The sequence below is a fragment of the Larus michahellis genome, chromosome 7 (genome assembly GCF_964199755.1).
Source record: "Larus michahellis chromosome 7, bLarMic1.1, whole genome shotgun sequence".
NCBI lineage: Eukaryota > Metazoa > Chordata > Aves > Charadriiformes > Laridae > Larus > Larus michahellis.
The window spans coordinates 9,947,750-9,964,121 of NC_133902.1; the positions used below are offsets into that span (position 1 = coordinate 9,947,750).

Genomic DNA, 16,372 nt, shown 5'->3' on the forward strand with positions numbered 1-16,372 from the left:
TGCGGTCTTCAGATTGCATTTTTTAGGGAACATGAAGCCATGCGTTGGTAAGAGCTTTGGATCGCCTTGTGCTTTATTAGTGTCTTAATGTCCAGACCTCTTGGGGAAAATACATCATGAGGAGACGACTGCGTTTCCCATGCCTTTCCATGAGAAAAGCCCTTGCAATTTCTAATAATTTGCTAGTAACTGTAGACTGCTGGAAAAAAAAAATTGTGTGTGCTATGTGTGTATGTACGTGAGTGTGTGCATATTTAAAGCATTCATGTCTTCTATGTGTACATACATAGAAAGGTCGCACATTTGAGTAGTAGTTTGAGTACTTCAGGGTACTTTGGGTTTTTTTTTTTTCCTAGTTTGTCTAGGTATTTAGACACATGTGATTTCTTAATAAAGTCAGCTTCCAAATTTCTCTTTGGAAAGCTATTTACTAAAAGTGTAAGTTTTAATTTCCCCATGTAGGACTGAAAGCAGAAGCTCTATTTAAGAAGCGATTTTTGAAGCTGTAGATCGAGACAGATCTAATTTCAGGTCTTACCTAGAACATGCAGAAAATACACTCTGACATTTTGCTTTTTAAATGTATTTAATTGCTTTGACTCTTCAGAGGGGACCAGAGCAGTGCCACAAGTTACCTGACTGTGCTTCCCCGGGGCATGGAATGCGTCGTGTTCAGTATTGACGGTTCGTTTGCAGCAAGTGTTTCAATTATGGGAAGTGATCCCAAAGTCCGAGCTGGGGCTGTTGATGTTGTCAGGTAAGTGCGGTTTGCACACTTCACTTTTTAAATCTCTGACTTTTCTGTTTGAACGCAATGGGAAGGAGTAGGGCAGAATAGAGGGTTTTTACTAAGTAAGCAACAATTCTTTAAAGGCCAGGATTCTTTGCAGATATATATTTGCTTGGACATCAGCTCTACCTGATTTTCAGAGGAATCTTAGAATGCTGTGGTTTACTTTGAAATTTTTCGTTTAAATTGGCTGAAGATTAAAGGTTGCTTCTTGGTAATATGACCTTGAAGTGTGTGCAGTGAATTAATAACGGTTGCATGTGTTACTGTGATAACAGTGTAACAGATAACAGCAAAGAGTGTATTTTGTGTTTCATTAACTTCAAATAAGGACATACTTCTACTTCAAAAATATGAAGTGCCATGAATGCAAGAGCGTTTTTTTGAGGAAAAAGAAAAAGGCCTTTTAATCCATTCTTGCAAGTCTGTTAATGTCACACTGGATAGGGAAATACAGCTCTGATTTTGGAACTCGCATGGGAAGGGAGGGATGTCAGTTTTCAAGGGTTTCCACTCCTTACAGCTGAAATGGTAGGAAATCTGATTAAAGGTTTCAAAGGTAGCAGGGCTTGATATGTAGCAAAGTCTATTCTAAATACATTTTTAAATAGCTCTCATATTTTATATAACATATTGTATAAGAATCTCTCTTGTTTCCCTCCGTCCCCCTCAAGATGTAGACATTATTACTTAATTTCTCAATTGGAGCAGAGGTTTAGGCATGCTGCTTTCCGCTTGATGAAGGGTAACATCCGACTTCTAACTGTCTCTGCGCTGAGCAACAAAATGATGACCTGAGCTGTGGGTGTTGTTTCTCTTTCTGCACCTACATAATTTACCTGCTGTTTCTGACAGGCATTGGCAGGACCTGGGATATCTGATTATCTATATTACTGGCCGTCCAGATATGCAAAAACAGCGTGTGGTTTCATGGTTGTCTCAACACAACTTCCCACAAGGGATGATCTTCTTCTCAGATGGACTTGTTCATGACCCACTGCGACAAAAGACCATTTTTCTCCGGAATCTCATGCAAGAGGTACTAGAAACCAGTTTATAGCCTTAAAACCTTTTTCCAGAGACTGTTATCCCGTGATGTTAGAGACCTCCCTTCCTTTTGAACAGTAAATCTCACTGGCCATCACAGAGTCTTTTTGCCATTCCTCATTTCTTTTCTCACTTTTTATAGAGCAAGGAAGGCTGATAAAACATCCAGAGGGGCCTCCTGGCATGACAAATAAATAAATGAACTGCTTATTCTTTCCTGTGTGCGCATCTGTAGTTCTTGCTGGCATGCAGACAGACAGATTTAGCTTTCTGTGGTTTGCAGAATGAGGTTGTTAACAATGAACTCATCTGCTGCTTCATTGCAAAACAAGTGCCATCCTTGTAGTGCATGGTGTTCAATAGAGCGTTCACTTTGGAAGTAATATTTGTTTCAGTGCCACATCAAAATCTGTGCCGCGTACGGTTCCATGAAGGATATTTCTGTGTACAATGTCTTGGCTCTGTCGCCATCCCAGATCTACATAGTTGGACGATCAACAAAGAAATACCAGGCACAGTGTCAAGTAAGTAACTCTTGCTACTCAATCAGGAAGTCCTAGGGGGAGCAAGGAAATGCACGCGTGTGAATGCATGCACGCACACACACACACACACACAGAAAAGAAAGATAAAGAGCAGAGACAATGTTTGAGAGAAGGGCCATTTTGCTTTCAGATGAGGCATTTTCTGGCACGGTGAATAGTAAAGAGAACAGAGTGGTCATAGGTTGTATCTGCGAGTGCATGCGTCATGTATTGCTGAATGACAAAAATGGAACAGGTCACTGAAAAAAAATGTGAGGGGAGAGGAAAATTAGTACTCTGTAGGTATCTAATTGGGATGCCAAAGATAGGAACTTAATTCCTCATAGAGCTCATAGGTTGAGGCAGCAGTAATTTGTCACTCCCTTTCTTTCCTTCCTGTTTCAGTTCCTCAGTGAAGGTTATGCAGCCCACTTGGCCTCGCTGGAGTTCAGTCTCCATTCACGACCCAAAAAGAACAACTCTCGGATGATCTTGAGAAAAGGCAGCTTTGGCCTCCACTCCCAACCTGAGTTTTTGCGCAAGAGAAACCATCTCCGCAGGACTATGTCTGTACAGCAACCTGACCCACCTTCTTTGAACCCCAAGCCAGAGCGTGCCCAGAGCCAGCCCGAATCAGACAAAGATCATGACAGGCATTTGCCCTCCATTGCTTGGGTTCGAGGTGGAGTTCACAAATTTGAATCTGTCCCCTAGGAAGCTTGGGAATATAGATCTTGGGTGCACCCCATTAAACTTGTAGGCATGTCTCAAAGATAATATTTAGGCAGCTTCAAACTAAGAGATGTAGAGGGGAACCTGTACCTCGGAGTCTTCCCTGCTCTGGATTCTGCCTTCTTACACCAACTGGGGAACTTCCAGTCTGTTCCTCTTGACATGTTTATTGGGAAATTTTAAAACAATCTAAAGCTATTGCAAGTGCTTATAACATCAAAGCAACAGGAAATATCTTTGGTTATTTTTTACAACAGATAGATATAATAAAACGTGCAATAAGAGAAAAAGCTGTAACAGGCTGATTTTACTCACAAGGATTGTGGTATCAGCTAACTAGCTGCACCCAAAACAGTACAAACAGTAGGTCCCACAGATTACAGAGAAGGTTTACACTTCCAACGTTAAATAGTTTTATCGGTTTCCGCTTCACTTTCAATAAAGGGATAGACTTGCAAGGGAAGCAGAGGTGGGAACTACAATAATGGCGGGGTCAGGATTTGTACAGCGAGATGCTTTTTGGGTGCCTTAAACCCAAGATTTGCTTTCAGCTTGCAGTGCTGGTCAGCAGACCCCAGCATGAGCACTCATGTTTGTGTGAGGTGCTGGACATCAAGTAAATGGGAGAACTCCACTTATGAACCAAATCGTAAAAAATTCATGTTAGAAATAAATGTCTGCCGCAGTTTGAAGCAGTTAGTGTTGCTGTATACAAAGTAACGTGCAAGTGTACAAAAATCACATTGTTTTGTGGAACTTGGTGACTGTGCAAAATGTGCGGACTACTCACATGGAGATGGCTCTGACCATCTCAGTCCAAGAGACAGATCCTAAGATGGTAAGCTAAAGGGAGCCCTTTTACTAAGGGGTCTACAAACTTGAGGGCAATCACTTTTTTCATTTTTCTAATTAGAACCTTGACACTGGAGGAGGAAAAAAAGTAATGGAATTCCTACGGGTAAATTGTTTACCTTCTCATGCTTTAGAGCAATGGCTGTGTTACAACAATCTGAATTACAGCATTCAGAATTACAGCACTTGAGCTTCAAAGAATGGACATGCCAAATTACAGGTGCCAAATAGACGTTTTCCTACTGATTTAAATTTTTCTCGATGAACTTACTAGAAGTAAAATGTGTGAAATTTTCCCTAAATGGTAATATTTCTAAAGTGTTGTAGTTAGTTTAACACAGTAGCAGTTTGCAGATTCTTCATGCAGATACTGCCACTGCACTAAATTCACTGAGAGGACATTAATGACTGAAGTGAAACATGTTTTAAAACCTGCAATGAAATTACAAGTGCACGTAGGCCCCCTTTTCTTTAAAAGTTAAAACAAGACTGTTGACACTGAGAAAGCTTGAAGTCAATAGATTTCTTTTTCAGGGTGGTTTGTTTGCTTTTAATTTCTGGGAGTTGGGTTGGAGAGGGTGTCATGCCTTCCCCCACCACCTACTTACTTTCAGGTTTTCCTAGTCTGTATCTACACCAGAAACAGTCTCTCAACAAGCCTGTTGGTTAGTGATTTTGAAAGCTGATGTGTAAAGCAAACAAGAAATGCAATGGAAAACTATTAAGACAGTGCAGAAGTAAACCTAAGTCTGTATTCCCTCTTCACCCAAAAGTTTCATTGTGCTTTTGCCTTAAAAGGCACCAAAGTAGCTTATAAATGGAGATCTTTCTTTGATTTATTTTTTTAGACATTACTCGGCACATCAGTAATTTGTTTCTATAATGCTTCCTTTAAGGGAAGCCGTAAAGATATTAAAAGTTTGGTAGCTCACACTAATTGTGAGCAGGTACCTACGTTACAGGGGGCTGGGTTTTTATGCTCTGTTGCCAAGTCAGCCAGCTACCAGAGCTAAATGAAAGATACCCACAAACAACATTGAAGCAGTCTTCAGGTTTACAGTGCTTTCCTAGTAGCTTCACACCTAGTTCTTTAACCCACAGATTTGGAGGAAATACTGCGTGTTCTGTCTTGGCTCACTGTGTGTATTAATTCTACTCACATAGTCCATTTCTCCTCCTGTCCTCTGCAGCGAGGAGATTGCACCGGTACACCAGGCTCCATCTCCCTCCGTTTGGTTCACTGTTAGCACGCTCCTGATTGATTGTTAGTTTTGAATAGAGGAGGGAATCCAACGCTTGTGACATCAGTAAGCAAATTTTAAATTTGATGAGGGGACCTGAAACCAACATCGATTGACTGCGAAGTTCTTTTTAAGCACTGGGTGTTGTGTATCACGTCTCCTGCCAGTAATCGCTGTTCCTGCTGCAAAGTTCAAAGCTAGTGTTGCTTTAGCCATCTACCTCTATCATCCAAGAGACTCCAAAATCTATTTTTCATTTTAAGTTGCTGTAGTAGAAAGGCCTGCTTCCTTTCAAAAGAGGGATCTGTGTGTAACTCTGTGACTGTGTTAAAGGAACCAGTGTCTGAGCACAAGATTAGAGAAACCTCCTAGGTTGTTAAGGTCTGTTGTACTCTTGCAGACACAATGTCATTTTGCAGGGTACCATGTCATGAAAATTCGGATTTTGTGTATTTCTATTAATAACTGGGTCACCTTTACAATAGTCACTGTGCTGGCTTCTCTTAAGATTATGTAAAACAAATGCTAGTGTGTGTGTGCATGATTTAGAGTGGTAACGATTTCGAAGTTTCTACACATGGTATTGAAATCAAGCTAAAAATATTTTCCCTGCCTTGATTACCTTCAATATATGAGAGCTTATGTGGCCTTTGCATAATTCCAACACTACTTATTGCTCAGGGATAGAATGGTTTATCTCCTGATCACACACTTCCAGCTGAGCACTTTGGCAAACAGCGACACAGGCATTAGGTTGCAGGTTCATGCTTCATGTTAATTAGGAGCTGATCTTCTGAAACATCAGATGCCAGATGCATTTGTTTTGAAAGCACTAGCCAGTTGCCACTAAAATGGTGAAACAACTTCTGTTGTAGCTGAGAGTATGAGCAAAAGAGGAGTGTGATTTTAGACATCTCACAACTAGGCCGGCAGTTCCACAAACGCCCTGTGGCGATGGCTGGGGACCTCACACGTATTGAACCACTGTTGGGTTTTCTCCCAGCCGTGCTTGGGGCCACCCTTGAGGTTTGCCTGTTGAATCACTAGTTTTATAGCATAATTTTTCAATCATGTTTCCTCTTAAAACGTTCCCCTCTGGTCAGAATTTTAGTTATATGCTTTGTCCACATGTAACTGCATGCAGTGGCTCATGGACATTCACTTTGCAATTGGATTCCAGTTTTACTTGTGCTTTCACAGAAGGATTATTGGTCCTCCCAAGCAGGCCCTTTGCTGAGGACGAGCCTGGTCCTGCGGTCGTCTCGCTCTGCGATGGCAAGTCCTCCGTGCTGCAGTCTCCGCAGCCAGAACTTCCTTCAGCTTTACAGGCCGTGGAGATGCTGAAGAGCAGAGTAGGCCGGAATGGCGGGTGCCAGGGAACATGGGTTGCGCTCCTTAGTAGTCTCAGCACCTTTAGTGCCTCCAGTCTGGTACAGAAAAGCACATTCTCTTAATCTGCTGAATGGAGGAAGCAGAAGTGGAGCTGTAAAACACAAACCTGTGTTCCAGGGGGTGCTAAGGCGGCAGTACGAGTCAGTGCAAAGCGGGGCACAGTTGGAAGCATTTACTTCTTTGCCCTGTTGATATGGATACAGTTTTAAATTACTGTAAAAAAAAAATGGCTGTGATTAATAGCAGTGGTAGACTTATCCGAGATATTGTGAAAACACACCTTCACTACTGTGGTGTTTTGGGGTTTCTTTTGTGTGTGTGTGTGTGTGGTGTGTGTGTGTGTGTGTGTAGCTACTGGAAGACACCTTAAGTGAAGTTTTGGTTCTGCTTTCACAGCAAATTTGTAACCGATATACTTTAAAAAAAAGAAAAAAATAAAATGGCTGTTTACTCAATTTTGTTGTCTAGTTAGGTAAGTTTGAAAAAAAGCTATTGTTGTATGAAGAGTGCAGAATATTCCACAGACCTGAATAGTGATGTTGATCCAAATCTGCTTATTTTGGATAACTTTTTTTTTTTTTTTTAAAGTGTTTGCATACACTAGTGCTCTTGGAACAGATTCTTGCTTGACCAAAGTACCCCTGTTTAGTTTTGTGGCATGGTTTATATCTATTCAGCATAAATTTTTGTTAGGTGTAAAAATGACATGACATTGATAATTCTTCTTGTTCGTTGGGGTTCATGAGAGCTGCCATTTTGATTTGTTTACATGAAAATAGTCTTAATTCATACAGATTACTTTCATCTATTCCTGTAGTACCTAGGGAAGTCACTTCTAAACAGTTAAAACTTTCACTAGTTGTGTAGAAGCAGAACTATCGGTAAACTAGAGAAAAAAAATGACACACCTTAATCTGACACTTTATCTAGAAGCTCCACCATTCTGCGAAATAGCCTTTGTTTGCCATTATTAGTGATCAGGTTGTCCCATTTATACACTGCGGTCTTTAGGGCAGGGCACTACCACTGTGTGTATTTAAGCAAATCCCCAACATTTAGATCTATAGTATCATCATGTACTTTACGGAATAAATTTAGAAGGGAAAAAAGGAAATTTCTCCTTCTTTCTATATTGTTCCCCCGTCTTAAACTTTCTAACCACTATATAAGCATTTTTTAATAATACTTGAAATGAATAGGTATTTTCAGTTTTTAAAATAAGCAAGTGCAACAGTTGTTACTGAGTAAATAGGAGTTTCCCCAGGTTTTTTTTCCCCCTTTTGCATCTAAGCCACAGAAAGGTGAGTACATCATAAAGGTACTAGATGATTGGAGTATGGGCACCTTTTTAATAAACTCATTGGCGTAATAACAGAGAGATTTCATCATATTTCTGATTAGAGCTTGAAATGTGGGATCTGAAATCAAGATTTCTGCATTGAATTGTTCATTTTAGGCATGCAGGGGAGAAAGTGGCACTTTCCATCCTCATCTGGAGCTGGTACAGGATAGAATTCCCGTAAACACAAAACTTTCCAACTTACCTCCTCAGCTTCTCCAAGAGCAATGATTCCTCATGGCCCGTGTTCATAGCTTCAGCAGAAATTGTGGGTTTAACAAGGTAACTTGACTTCCATGATGTTTAATCACTCAAGTGTAAATATAGGTTCCTACAGATGATCCTAAATTAAGTCCCCCATAAAAATGGAGGTAATAACACATTTTTCTGGATGAAAAGAACTCTTTTTTTCAGAAAAAAAGAAATGGCCTGGAGCAGCTAGAATCCTGTGCCATGGACTCTGGAATTGAAGTCAGGTGTTGGTATTTCCTCTGTCCCTCATTTTAGTTCAAGCCCAAGGTAAGGGGATTACAGTTTACCCTTTATTTGTGTTTATCTCAGTAAGCTACCTTTGAAACTGGATATAATTGTGGGGGATGGAGGCGGGGGGAACATGAAACAAATCTGACAGCTCATTTTTCACTTGTAAGGGTGGGGGAGAAGGGGATAGAGGAGAGAGATAGAGGCAGGTTTACTGTGATGTGTTCGGAGATGGTTTACCAGAGATTACAATATTGAAACGTAATTTACAGATTGCAAGCTTTAAAGATGAGGGTATTCTGGGAGGACTGGTGTAGGGCCTAGAATGGCAGTCCTCTCACAGAACCCCAAGCCTTCTGCATAACTTATTTTTCTATTTGTGGGGGACAGAAGGGGGCAGTCCACTTACAACTGAATTCACACAAGGAAACTTGAAATTGTACATGTTCTTTCATATAGTTTTATTAAGTGCATACTTTTAAATATTGTTTGTCAGTGAGACGGTTCTATCTGGTGACAAATGTTTATATTTCTTATGGCTGCCTTGTAAAGATCCAAAAGTGTACAATAATGAATTTCTTAATACGAAATAAGGAGTCAGATTTCTACAACTGGTATAGATTTTGATGTGAGCTGGTTTTTAAAATCTTGTAACATATTACTCAAATAAAACTTTCCTTGCCTTTAAGCAAACAATGTCACTGATTGTTCTTACCAGTGATGTGGGTAGTATTAGAGCATCATTGTACATGTCCTAGTAGCCAGTGGAAACAGTATAAATAGAGGCTATTTAATACATCTGACTATCTGAAATAATACTTAGATTGGAGATTGACTTTTCACAAAACTACAACCCTCCTTCCTTTTGAAAAGTCATACAAGAAAATATTTCCATAATGAGACAGCATCTTTGTGAAAGCTTTATAGAAGTAGTTTCAGTACATGCAAAGAATAACTTCAAGCTACTGTTCGATATAGAAAGGTGGTTAAAAAAAACACCACTAAACCAACAACAGAACACAAGTACACACAAAAACTACATCAAGAAATAACACAAGCTGAGGCCCTCAGTCACCTGAAAGCCTGGAAGTCAGGGTTGTTTTCATGTTTCCAGCCCTCAAACTGTTTCACTATTTTAAAACAGTCTAGTCTGACAAGAAAAATCAGGAGCAAGCTTAAAATTACTACTTACGCATAAATCTGAATTAAACACGACTGCTTCCCATATTTGTACTTAATACCATTAAAATTTTAGTAATTCCAGTTTTACTAAGTTACATGTGCATCTTAAAAGTGTAGAGCAAAGTTTCCAAAATCAATCTTTTGTTTGAAGGTTCATCTTGGAGTGAATGTAATCTGAGAAGCCTGCACAAAGCTGCTACCATGGAAAACGGCCCTGGTGTTGAATTCTAGAAGCTTGAGAAATCTTTGCTTTAGTTTGAAAGACTAAACTTTGTTAAACTGAATCACCTACCAAAAAAGGCTTGTCAAATTTATGTTATTTTTTAAAAAAATTATAAGCAAAATACAGGTATCAAATGCTTAGTATACTTCATCAAATAATAGGATTAGTTAGGCTAATCTAATAGCAATCCTTAAGGCCACGAATTAGAGTCCTAATGTGTCTCCTCCCTTGTGGTGTGGGTGGCCCCACAGGAACCTATTGCCTTGGAACGGCAGTTGCGGTCAGAACTCAAACAAGCCACTGCTGCTTCATTGACTTCCAGTTAGACATGATACTTAACTTGGGGGTTGTTTGTATACAGAAAAAAATTTTTAGGCTTTCAAAATAATGGACCAGTACTTTTAGTGTACAAAGTATAGTGTATTTTTAGTATACAAAGTACTCTTACTAAAACTAGTGGCGCTTGAATACTAGTCTAAATACTACTATTACCTATAATCGCCCTTCGTAAGTCTGTGGCCCTTGCTCTGACCATTCCTACTGGTCAGGTCAACATAGGTTTCAAAGTACTTACTGCCTTATGAAAGTCACATTCAAGATGGTCCCTCATCTCAGCAGGAGATAATACACTGTGGTACAACTTCGATTCTCCTGTTTGCTTGAAAAGAGAAAGCAAGGGAAGTGAAGTCCTGAGCTGCTTTGTCAAGAAAGATTATAAAATGTAACGGCTTGTTCAGTGTACAGAGTGCACCCTTTCAAGTGCTGCACAGAGCTCTCCTTCATATATATGCTTCGTAAACTAACAATAGTTACAGCCATCTCTGTCTAGGTACCAAGTGCTCGATGGAGTTTCTTCACTTGCCTTCCAATAGCTTGAGAAATTTCTGAGATCGACGCGCAGACTGTAAGTTTTGTGCCATTAGATAGTAGTAGTTTGATATCGCATGTTGCCTGCAGAAGAACAACAAGACTGCCATTAGCAGCATGAAGTCAGTAAGGTTAATTAACTGGTTGTCACGCAAATTGCTGGAAAACTGTTAGATGGGAGCAAGGAAGATGTCTGGGACCCATACACTTTCACTCTATTAACAGTTCTAAACACTAGCAAGAAAATATTTTGTTACCTTCAATGACCATAAATGGCAGTACACCGATTACATACTGCGATACTTTAACTAGCAACAGGAGCATTTCTTGTGACATACTCTAATCTATTAAAATGAAAAACATCAGAACAATACATAGAGCTGGCAATTATAAACAGCTTGAGATCAAGGTTTGTTGCATCATGGAAAAGATGAAAAGGAAGCTGTAACACTAAAACTCAACAGCAGTTGGATACCAGAGTGGAAAGTCGTATGCAAGGCTGTAAGGGCACCTCCAAAAAAGTTCATTTCACAATTATTCCAGTCGGCAACCTACAAACCAGCCAGTGACAGAGCACATTGTATTGTATGCATCTACACTTGCAGGTGAACTGGACCAAATTGCCTAGTGGAAGTAGTTCAACATCACTGTTTAAAGAGTCAGTCAAGAATATGAAACTGCTCTCATTTTTCCTGAAAAGTTACAGCAATCAACGCCTTACACCTATCTTTGTTGCTAAAGTAGAACATAGTATTCAGAATGTAACTTTCCCTTTAGCAAAAGGAACACTTTGAGCATAACGGGTGAAGATATTAATGTCACAATACAGATCTCAGTGAAAGTAAGAGAGACATTTACCTGGTAATGGTTCAATGAATGGACATTAGAAGTGATGTTTAAAAACTTACAGCAAAGAATTCGTGTTCCCATCCATTTAGGTAGAATTGCTGTGTTTAAAAATGCCAGCAACTGCTCTTACTGTGATAGCATCGTCTTAACTGCTAAGACAATGCTAGGGATGGAAAAGAAAGGCTGTAAAATTAGCTCAGGGTAGTAGTTTGTTCTGTCATGCTTTATGATCTTCATTAGTAATCAGTGAGAACTGAGGTTGACTGACAAAAACATTAGTACCAGTAGTTTTCTGGTCTGAGGTGAGAAAAGCTGCTGTTTGCATCGATGCCCAACTTTGTTCATTGGGAACCCACAGGGTTTTACTAATCCACAATGCAGAGGTGAAGTTTTACAACTGCACAAAGATCTGCTGTAGCAGAAACAGCCGCAGTGAATATAGGGAAGAACCCTGTGGTTCTGCGCAATACTTTAAAGAGGCATGAGTTAATAAGCCTTTCTCTCTCCGAACAGCAGGTTTTCTCCCTGCAGATGCATGCAGGTATACACAAGGTAAGCGAAGAACTACTTTACCTGGTTGATACTATCTTCAGTTACGAATGAGAGAAACTGTCATATCACTAACAGATGGGAGAATATTAGGAGTGAGATTTAGTGAACTTTCAATGGATATGATCATTAACTTAATACAAGATTTAACCTATAGTCATCTAGAAATGGTCTCATTGGTAAAAATCGGATTTTTGGAATTATATAGGATGTTAAGCCCTTTTACCTCTTTATAGATAAAAGTACTTAAGGCTAAGCCCTCTCTAGAGGATTTTAGGTGCTTGACAGTTAATTATTGAATACTTGACATCAACAGTTCTAAGAGAGGAAGAGGTTTAGGGAATTGCCCTGTGACAAGACTTCTGACCTTTAGTTTTTACTGTCTTAATACCTCTAATTCAGAATGACATAACCTTTACAAACACAGCAGCCTGCCACCTCATGGATTAGCCAAGGTGTTGTATAAGAGGCTTCTATGTCCTCTAAACTTTTGAGTTTTGAGTACTATGGACTATTTGTTAACATAATGCTACCTAATCAAAGGATTTTCTTACAAATGTGCAGGCACCGATGACAGCGTCAGTGCCGTGGGGTTCCACCCCCCCAGCCTGGACTGGCACCTGTTTTAAACAAAGGCAGGGAGAGACTCTTCTCACACAAGGTCAAAGGTAGGCTCTTGCTGGGAAAAAAATCTGACTTCCATAGCAAGAAACCTAAAGACAAGGAGAGCGTTTGACAGGTTTCAGAAGCTGCAAGTCCAACTGCAGATTTTATCTGCACAGCCATCTTGAAGAACAGCAGGCTCTGCTACATTACAGCTGGAAAAGTTGTGCAGCTCTTCCTCCTCCTGAGTTACAGGGATCACTTAGCTGCAATTGGCAATGTCAGAGTGGGAGGTAACATTTTGCTAAAAGCTGGGGGATGGTTAGCGGTATTTACCTCTCCTCTTGCACAATGGCATCATCAAATGCCTGGGAGATATGCTTCAATTGGCAAATCCCTGAGGAGACCAGCTCCAACTCGCAGTCAAACTCTCTGCAAACAGAATCATCTTTACTAAAGATCAAACAGGACAGACTGACTAGGTGACACTACCCAAACCTCTATCCCTGCAGTAACAATTCCAGTTACCCCCAGGCTTCACCCGGAGACGTTTAGGCTGTAACAATCACGCTCTTCATTCCACTCACCCACCAACTGCTTCACATCTCCATTCATGCCCCAAGATAGCTATCTTCCAATTCAAACAATGGGTTCAGATTCATGAGGCTTGAATTCAGCTTCTGGCTTTGACATTTCTCATGCGACTTCAACCAAAACAAAAAATTATGTGTGCATTATGAAGTATTTCCCTAGCTCACATCCCATTATGTAATTTGTGTTAAATCTTTGAGGCAAGAATCTTTCTATCCTCTATAAAGACCTTGGCGTAAGCAGAGCTATTCCAGGTATCTTTGCAATACAAATAGGAACTTTGGAAAAGTTAGAGCTAAGTAGAAGTGAGATGCATCGAGAGCATTTCTCTTTACCAGAAAGGCATCAGCAAAGAACTTGGGTATGTCTTTAGTTTCTCACCACCAGTCCCCATCAGACGCATGGTATAAACTTATCCAATGTGAGAGTGATTTTTAAAAAATTCTTGTCACAGCACAAAATTAAGTTTCATGTTTCAGCTTTATGCAGTGCTCAGTCCCTGTCTATACAAGGCCTTGTAACTATTTCTTAACTATTCGAACCGCACACCCTCTCAGGGGAATAGGATAGCAATCTTCCTATCTTGCCTTTCACCCTGCAAGATACTCTAATCACTGTAATTTAAAAAAAAAAAAAAGTTTACAAAAGAATGTGGCTTACATCTTTCTGCTGGCAGAAGCAGGTGATGAGTAAGGGCTCTTCAGTGCTGCTGCTCTTCTTGATCTCTGAAGAGAGACAGCACCTTTACCAAGCCAGGATGAGAAACCCCTCCATTCTTTATGGTCTGACGCCCTTGTTGGCCCAAGCAAGGCTCTTTTGCTAGATCTTGGGGTGCCTTTGGAACTGGCTGCTGGAGTAACTCTCTTCTTATGACAAGGCGTTCGAGGCGTAGTACTTCTTTTCTTGGTAGAACTGGTTGCACAGTTTCTGCCGATGGATTCAGCTGGACAGGTCATCATTGAGCGTACTGGGCTTTGGCAAGACTTCTGTATTTTCTGAAAGAAGCATTAGACAGACACGTTACACTAAATAAACTCAATTAGCCTAGAGTTTGGAACCAGAAAGGCAAGGAACACTTCAGCTGAATCCCTAGCTTGCTTTCTCATACCAGGTTTAGTCTAGCCTGAATGCTTCTCAACCCTCTGTACCCATTTGCGTTGGAGTCATTTGTTCCCGCAGTCCTTGGAAATTGTCAAGGACTTCAGCAAGCACTGAAACAGTGCCCCTGCTGCTCTTGTGCAGGAAAGAGCCAGGCTCCCTATCATGTAATCGATGGGGTTAAAATCAGGTATCTCCACCAAAGGAAAGTGCAAGCTCGAGTTTGTTTTTTACCCTGCTACCATCTAGCAGTTTTCATGAGTCCAAATTTAGATTGACTATAAAGAAGAACATGCTAATAAATAGGATGGGTACAGGAAAAGGAGTAAAAAGAAAAATTTAAAAAAATCCAGAGTGCTGCACATTTCTCAGAAACAATTCTTTGTAAGCAATGGCAGTCTCTACCCACCTTCTTCCTTGCGAAAGTTGCACTGCCATACATGATGGAATACAGTAGGGAAAAAGCATTTATTTAGTAATAAAAGTTTTGAGGAAACTACATCTCATATTCCTTCTTTTCACCTGCCTCCCTGTTCTGCCCGATCCGTAATTTATTTGCCTGTAAGGATATTAAAGCTTTTACTAGTTAGTAAAGTGTGTGGGGTAGATTCTGGAGTACAGCATTCCATATAGAGTCCAGAAAGCTTTGTACTGAAATTGAAGCAAAAAAATAAATTCTGTCTGTGTTCTGCAGCAAGGTTGAAGTACCTGGGACACTGTTCCAAAAGCATTTTTTGCTGTTCTTTTAATAGTCTGAAGAGTTTGGCACTTCTGTCTTGCTTCCAGACTTTCCCAAGTTGGGGTCTTACGAAAATTCAACTCTACGTGCTTTAACGGCACTCGCTTTCTTAGAGACATGCGGACAGTATTTATAGAACTCAAAGAAGCCCTTCTCTTGAATTTGTCAGGTACAGGGCTCTCATTCTCATCAAAGTCAGCTAGGAGCTGGTGTTTCCGCCAGGCCATTGTTGCCTTGACATTTTGGAGTACAGATACCATCTTGTTCCAGTTCTTGGTCAACTTTATTTCTAAACAATCAAAACGAGAGCAAGAATTAGACAGAGCAAGGTACACAGCAGTGTGAAAAAAAGAGAAACAGAAAGTGTTATACAATATATTCAATTAGATTTTCCTGAAACAACAAAACCAGAGCTGAGCAGCCTTTTACTTGGAGGCTTGAAGGAGAACAGCATCGATTTCTAGAGCTATTAAGGTCTGGGCGTGTCCATGAATTAGTCTCATACTGCGTTTCCAGCACTGGACATCAGACCTGGTAAGCTGCGAGCCCCAAGCTTGTGAGACAGAACGCTCTGTAACCGCGAGTTTCTTGTTGGTGTCTCAGACTAAGGCCCCATATCCCAGATTTTCGCCTTCATTCCAGTTCACCTGCAGCCCACAGCAAAGGCCACCGGCAGCTCCTGCGCCGGGCACCTCGATCCGGCCTGCGGCAGCGGCGGAGCTCTGCCCTGCGGCTCACCCGGGCCGCCGCCCCCCGAGCCCGCCGCCGGCTCTGTCCCGCGGCAGCTGCGGCGGCGGCGCAGGGCAGGCCCCGCCGACACCGGCGTTACGCCGCCAGGGACGGCTGAAACCAGTGCGAAAGGCGACGCGGAGACCAGCTTAGGCCTCTCGCACGGTCGGGAAACGGGGGCCGCCCCGGCGGCTTCTCGGGGCTGCACTCACCAGTACCGGGGCCGGGCCGCCGCCAGCAAGAGCCTCCTCGCGCCCCGCCGCCGCCGCCGCGTTTGAACGGCGCCCCGCCCACTCCGCCTTCCCGGATTGGCGCCGCCGCCGCGGCCCGCCCCCATTGGCTGCGCCCTCGCGCGAGCGCGCGGCGGCCGTTGCACGTCTCGGCGCCTGCGCGTCAGCTGCAGCTGCTGTGGAGGAGTCGGCGGGGCTGGGGCGGGAGCGGGGGGTGTGATGCGGCTTCCGCGTCCCCCCCGGTTCTTCAGCGTCTTCCCGGCTCCTTGGCGGCCGCCCCCGCCGGGCCGTAGGGGCGCTGATGGCGGCTGTGAC

General features: G+C 41.8%; 2 protein-coding genes across 6 annotated transcripts in view; one reads left to right on the top strand and one right to left on the bottom strand.

Moving 5' to 3' along the window:
• PITPNM3 (PITPNM family member 3) overlaps positions 1 to 7,025 on the top strand; it is a 91,236-nt gene extending 84,211 nt beyond the window's left edge. For all 3 annotated transcript variants that reach the window (XM_074595223.1, XM_074595225.1, XM_074595224.1), the window contains 4 exons: positions 608 to 757; positions 1,646 to 1,829; positions 2,233 to 2,361; positions 2,767 to 7,025. In XM_074595223.1, the coding sequence (XP_074451324.1) occupies positions 608 to 757; positions 1,646 to 1,829; positions 2,233 to 2,361; positions 2,767 to 3,075 (772 nt within the window). In that variant the 3' untranslated portion in view covers positions 3,076 to 7,025. The remainder of the gene's footprint in view (positions 1 to 607; positions 758 to 1,645; positions 1,830 to 2,232; positions 2,362 to 2,766) is intronic.
• Positions 7,026 to 8,839: 1,814 nt separating this feature from the next.
• On the bottom strand, positions 8,840 to 16,120 carry PIMREG (PICALM interacting mitotic regulator). Of its 3 annotated transcripts, XM_074595227.1 has the most exons (6): positions 16,040 to 16,120; positions 15,068 to 15,387; positions 13,922 to 14,256; positions 13,007 to 13,102; positions 12,092 to 12,138; positions 8,840 to 10,753 (listed from the first exon to the last, which is right to left on the bottom strand). In XM_074595227.1, exons 2-5 carry the CDS (start codon positions 15,356 to 15,358, stop codon positions 12,108 to 12,110), a joined length of 753 nt encoding a protein of 250 aa, XP_074451328.1. In that variant the 5' UTR covers positions 15,359 to 15,387; positions 16,040 to 16,120; the 3' UTR covers positions 8,840 to 10,753; positions 12,092 to 12,107. The 3 variants fall into 3 exon arrangements, with proteins under 3 accessions (XP_074451328.1, XP_074451327.1, XP_074451329.1); XM_074595226.1 differs by lacking the exon at positions 12,092 to 12,138 and having other exon boundaries at positions 10,543 to 10,753; XM_074595228.1 differs by lacking the exons at positions 12,092 to 12,138; positions 13,007 to 13,102 and having other exon boundaries at positions 10,543 to 10,753.
• Positions 16,121 to 16,372: the final 252 nt, after the last annotated feature.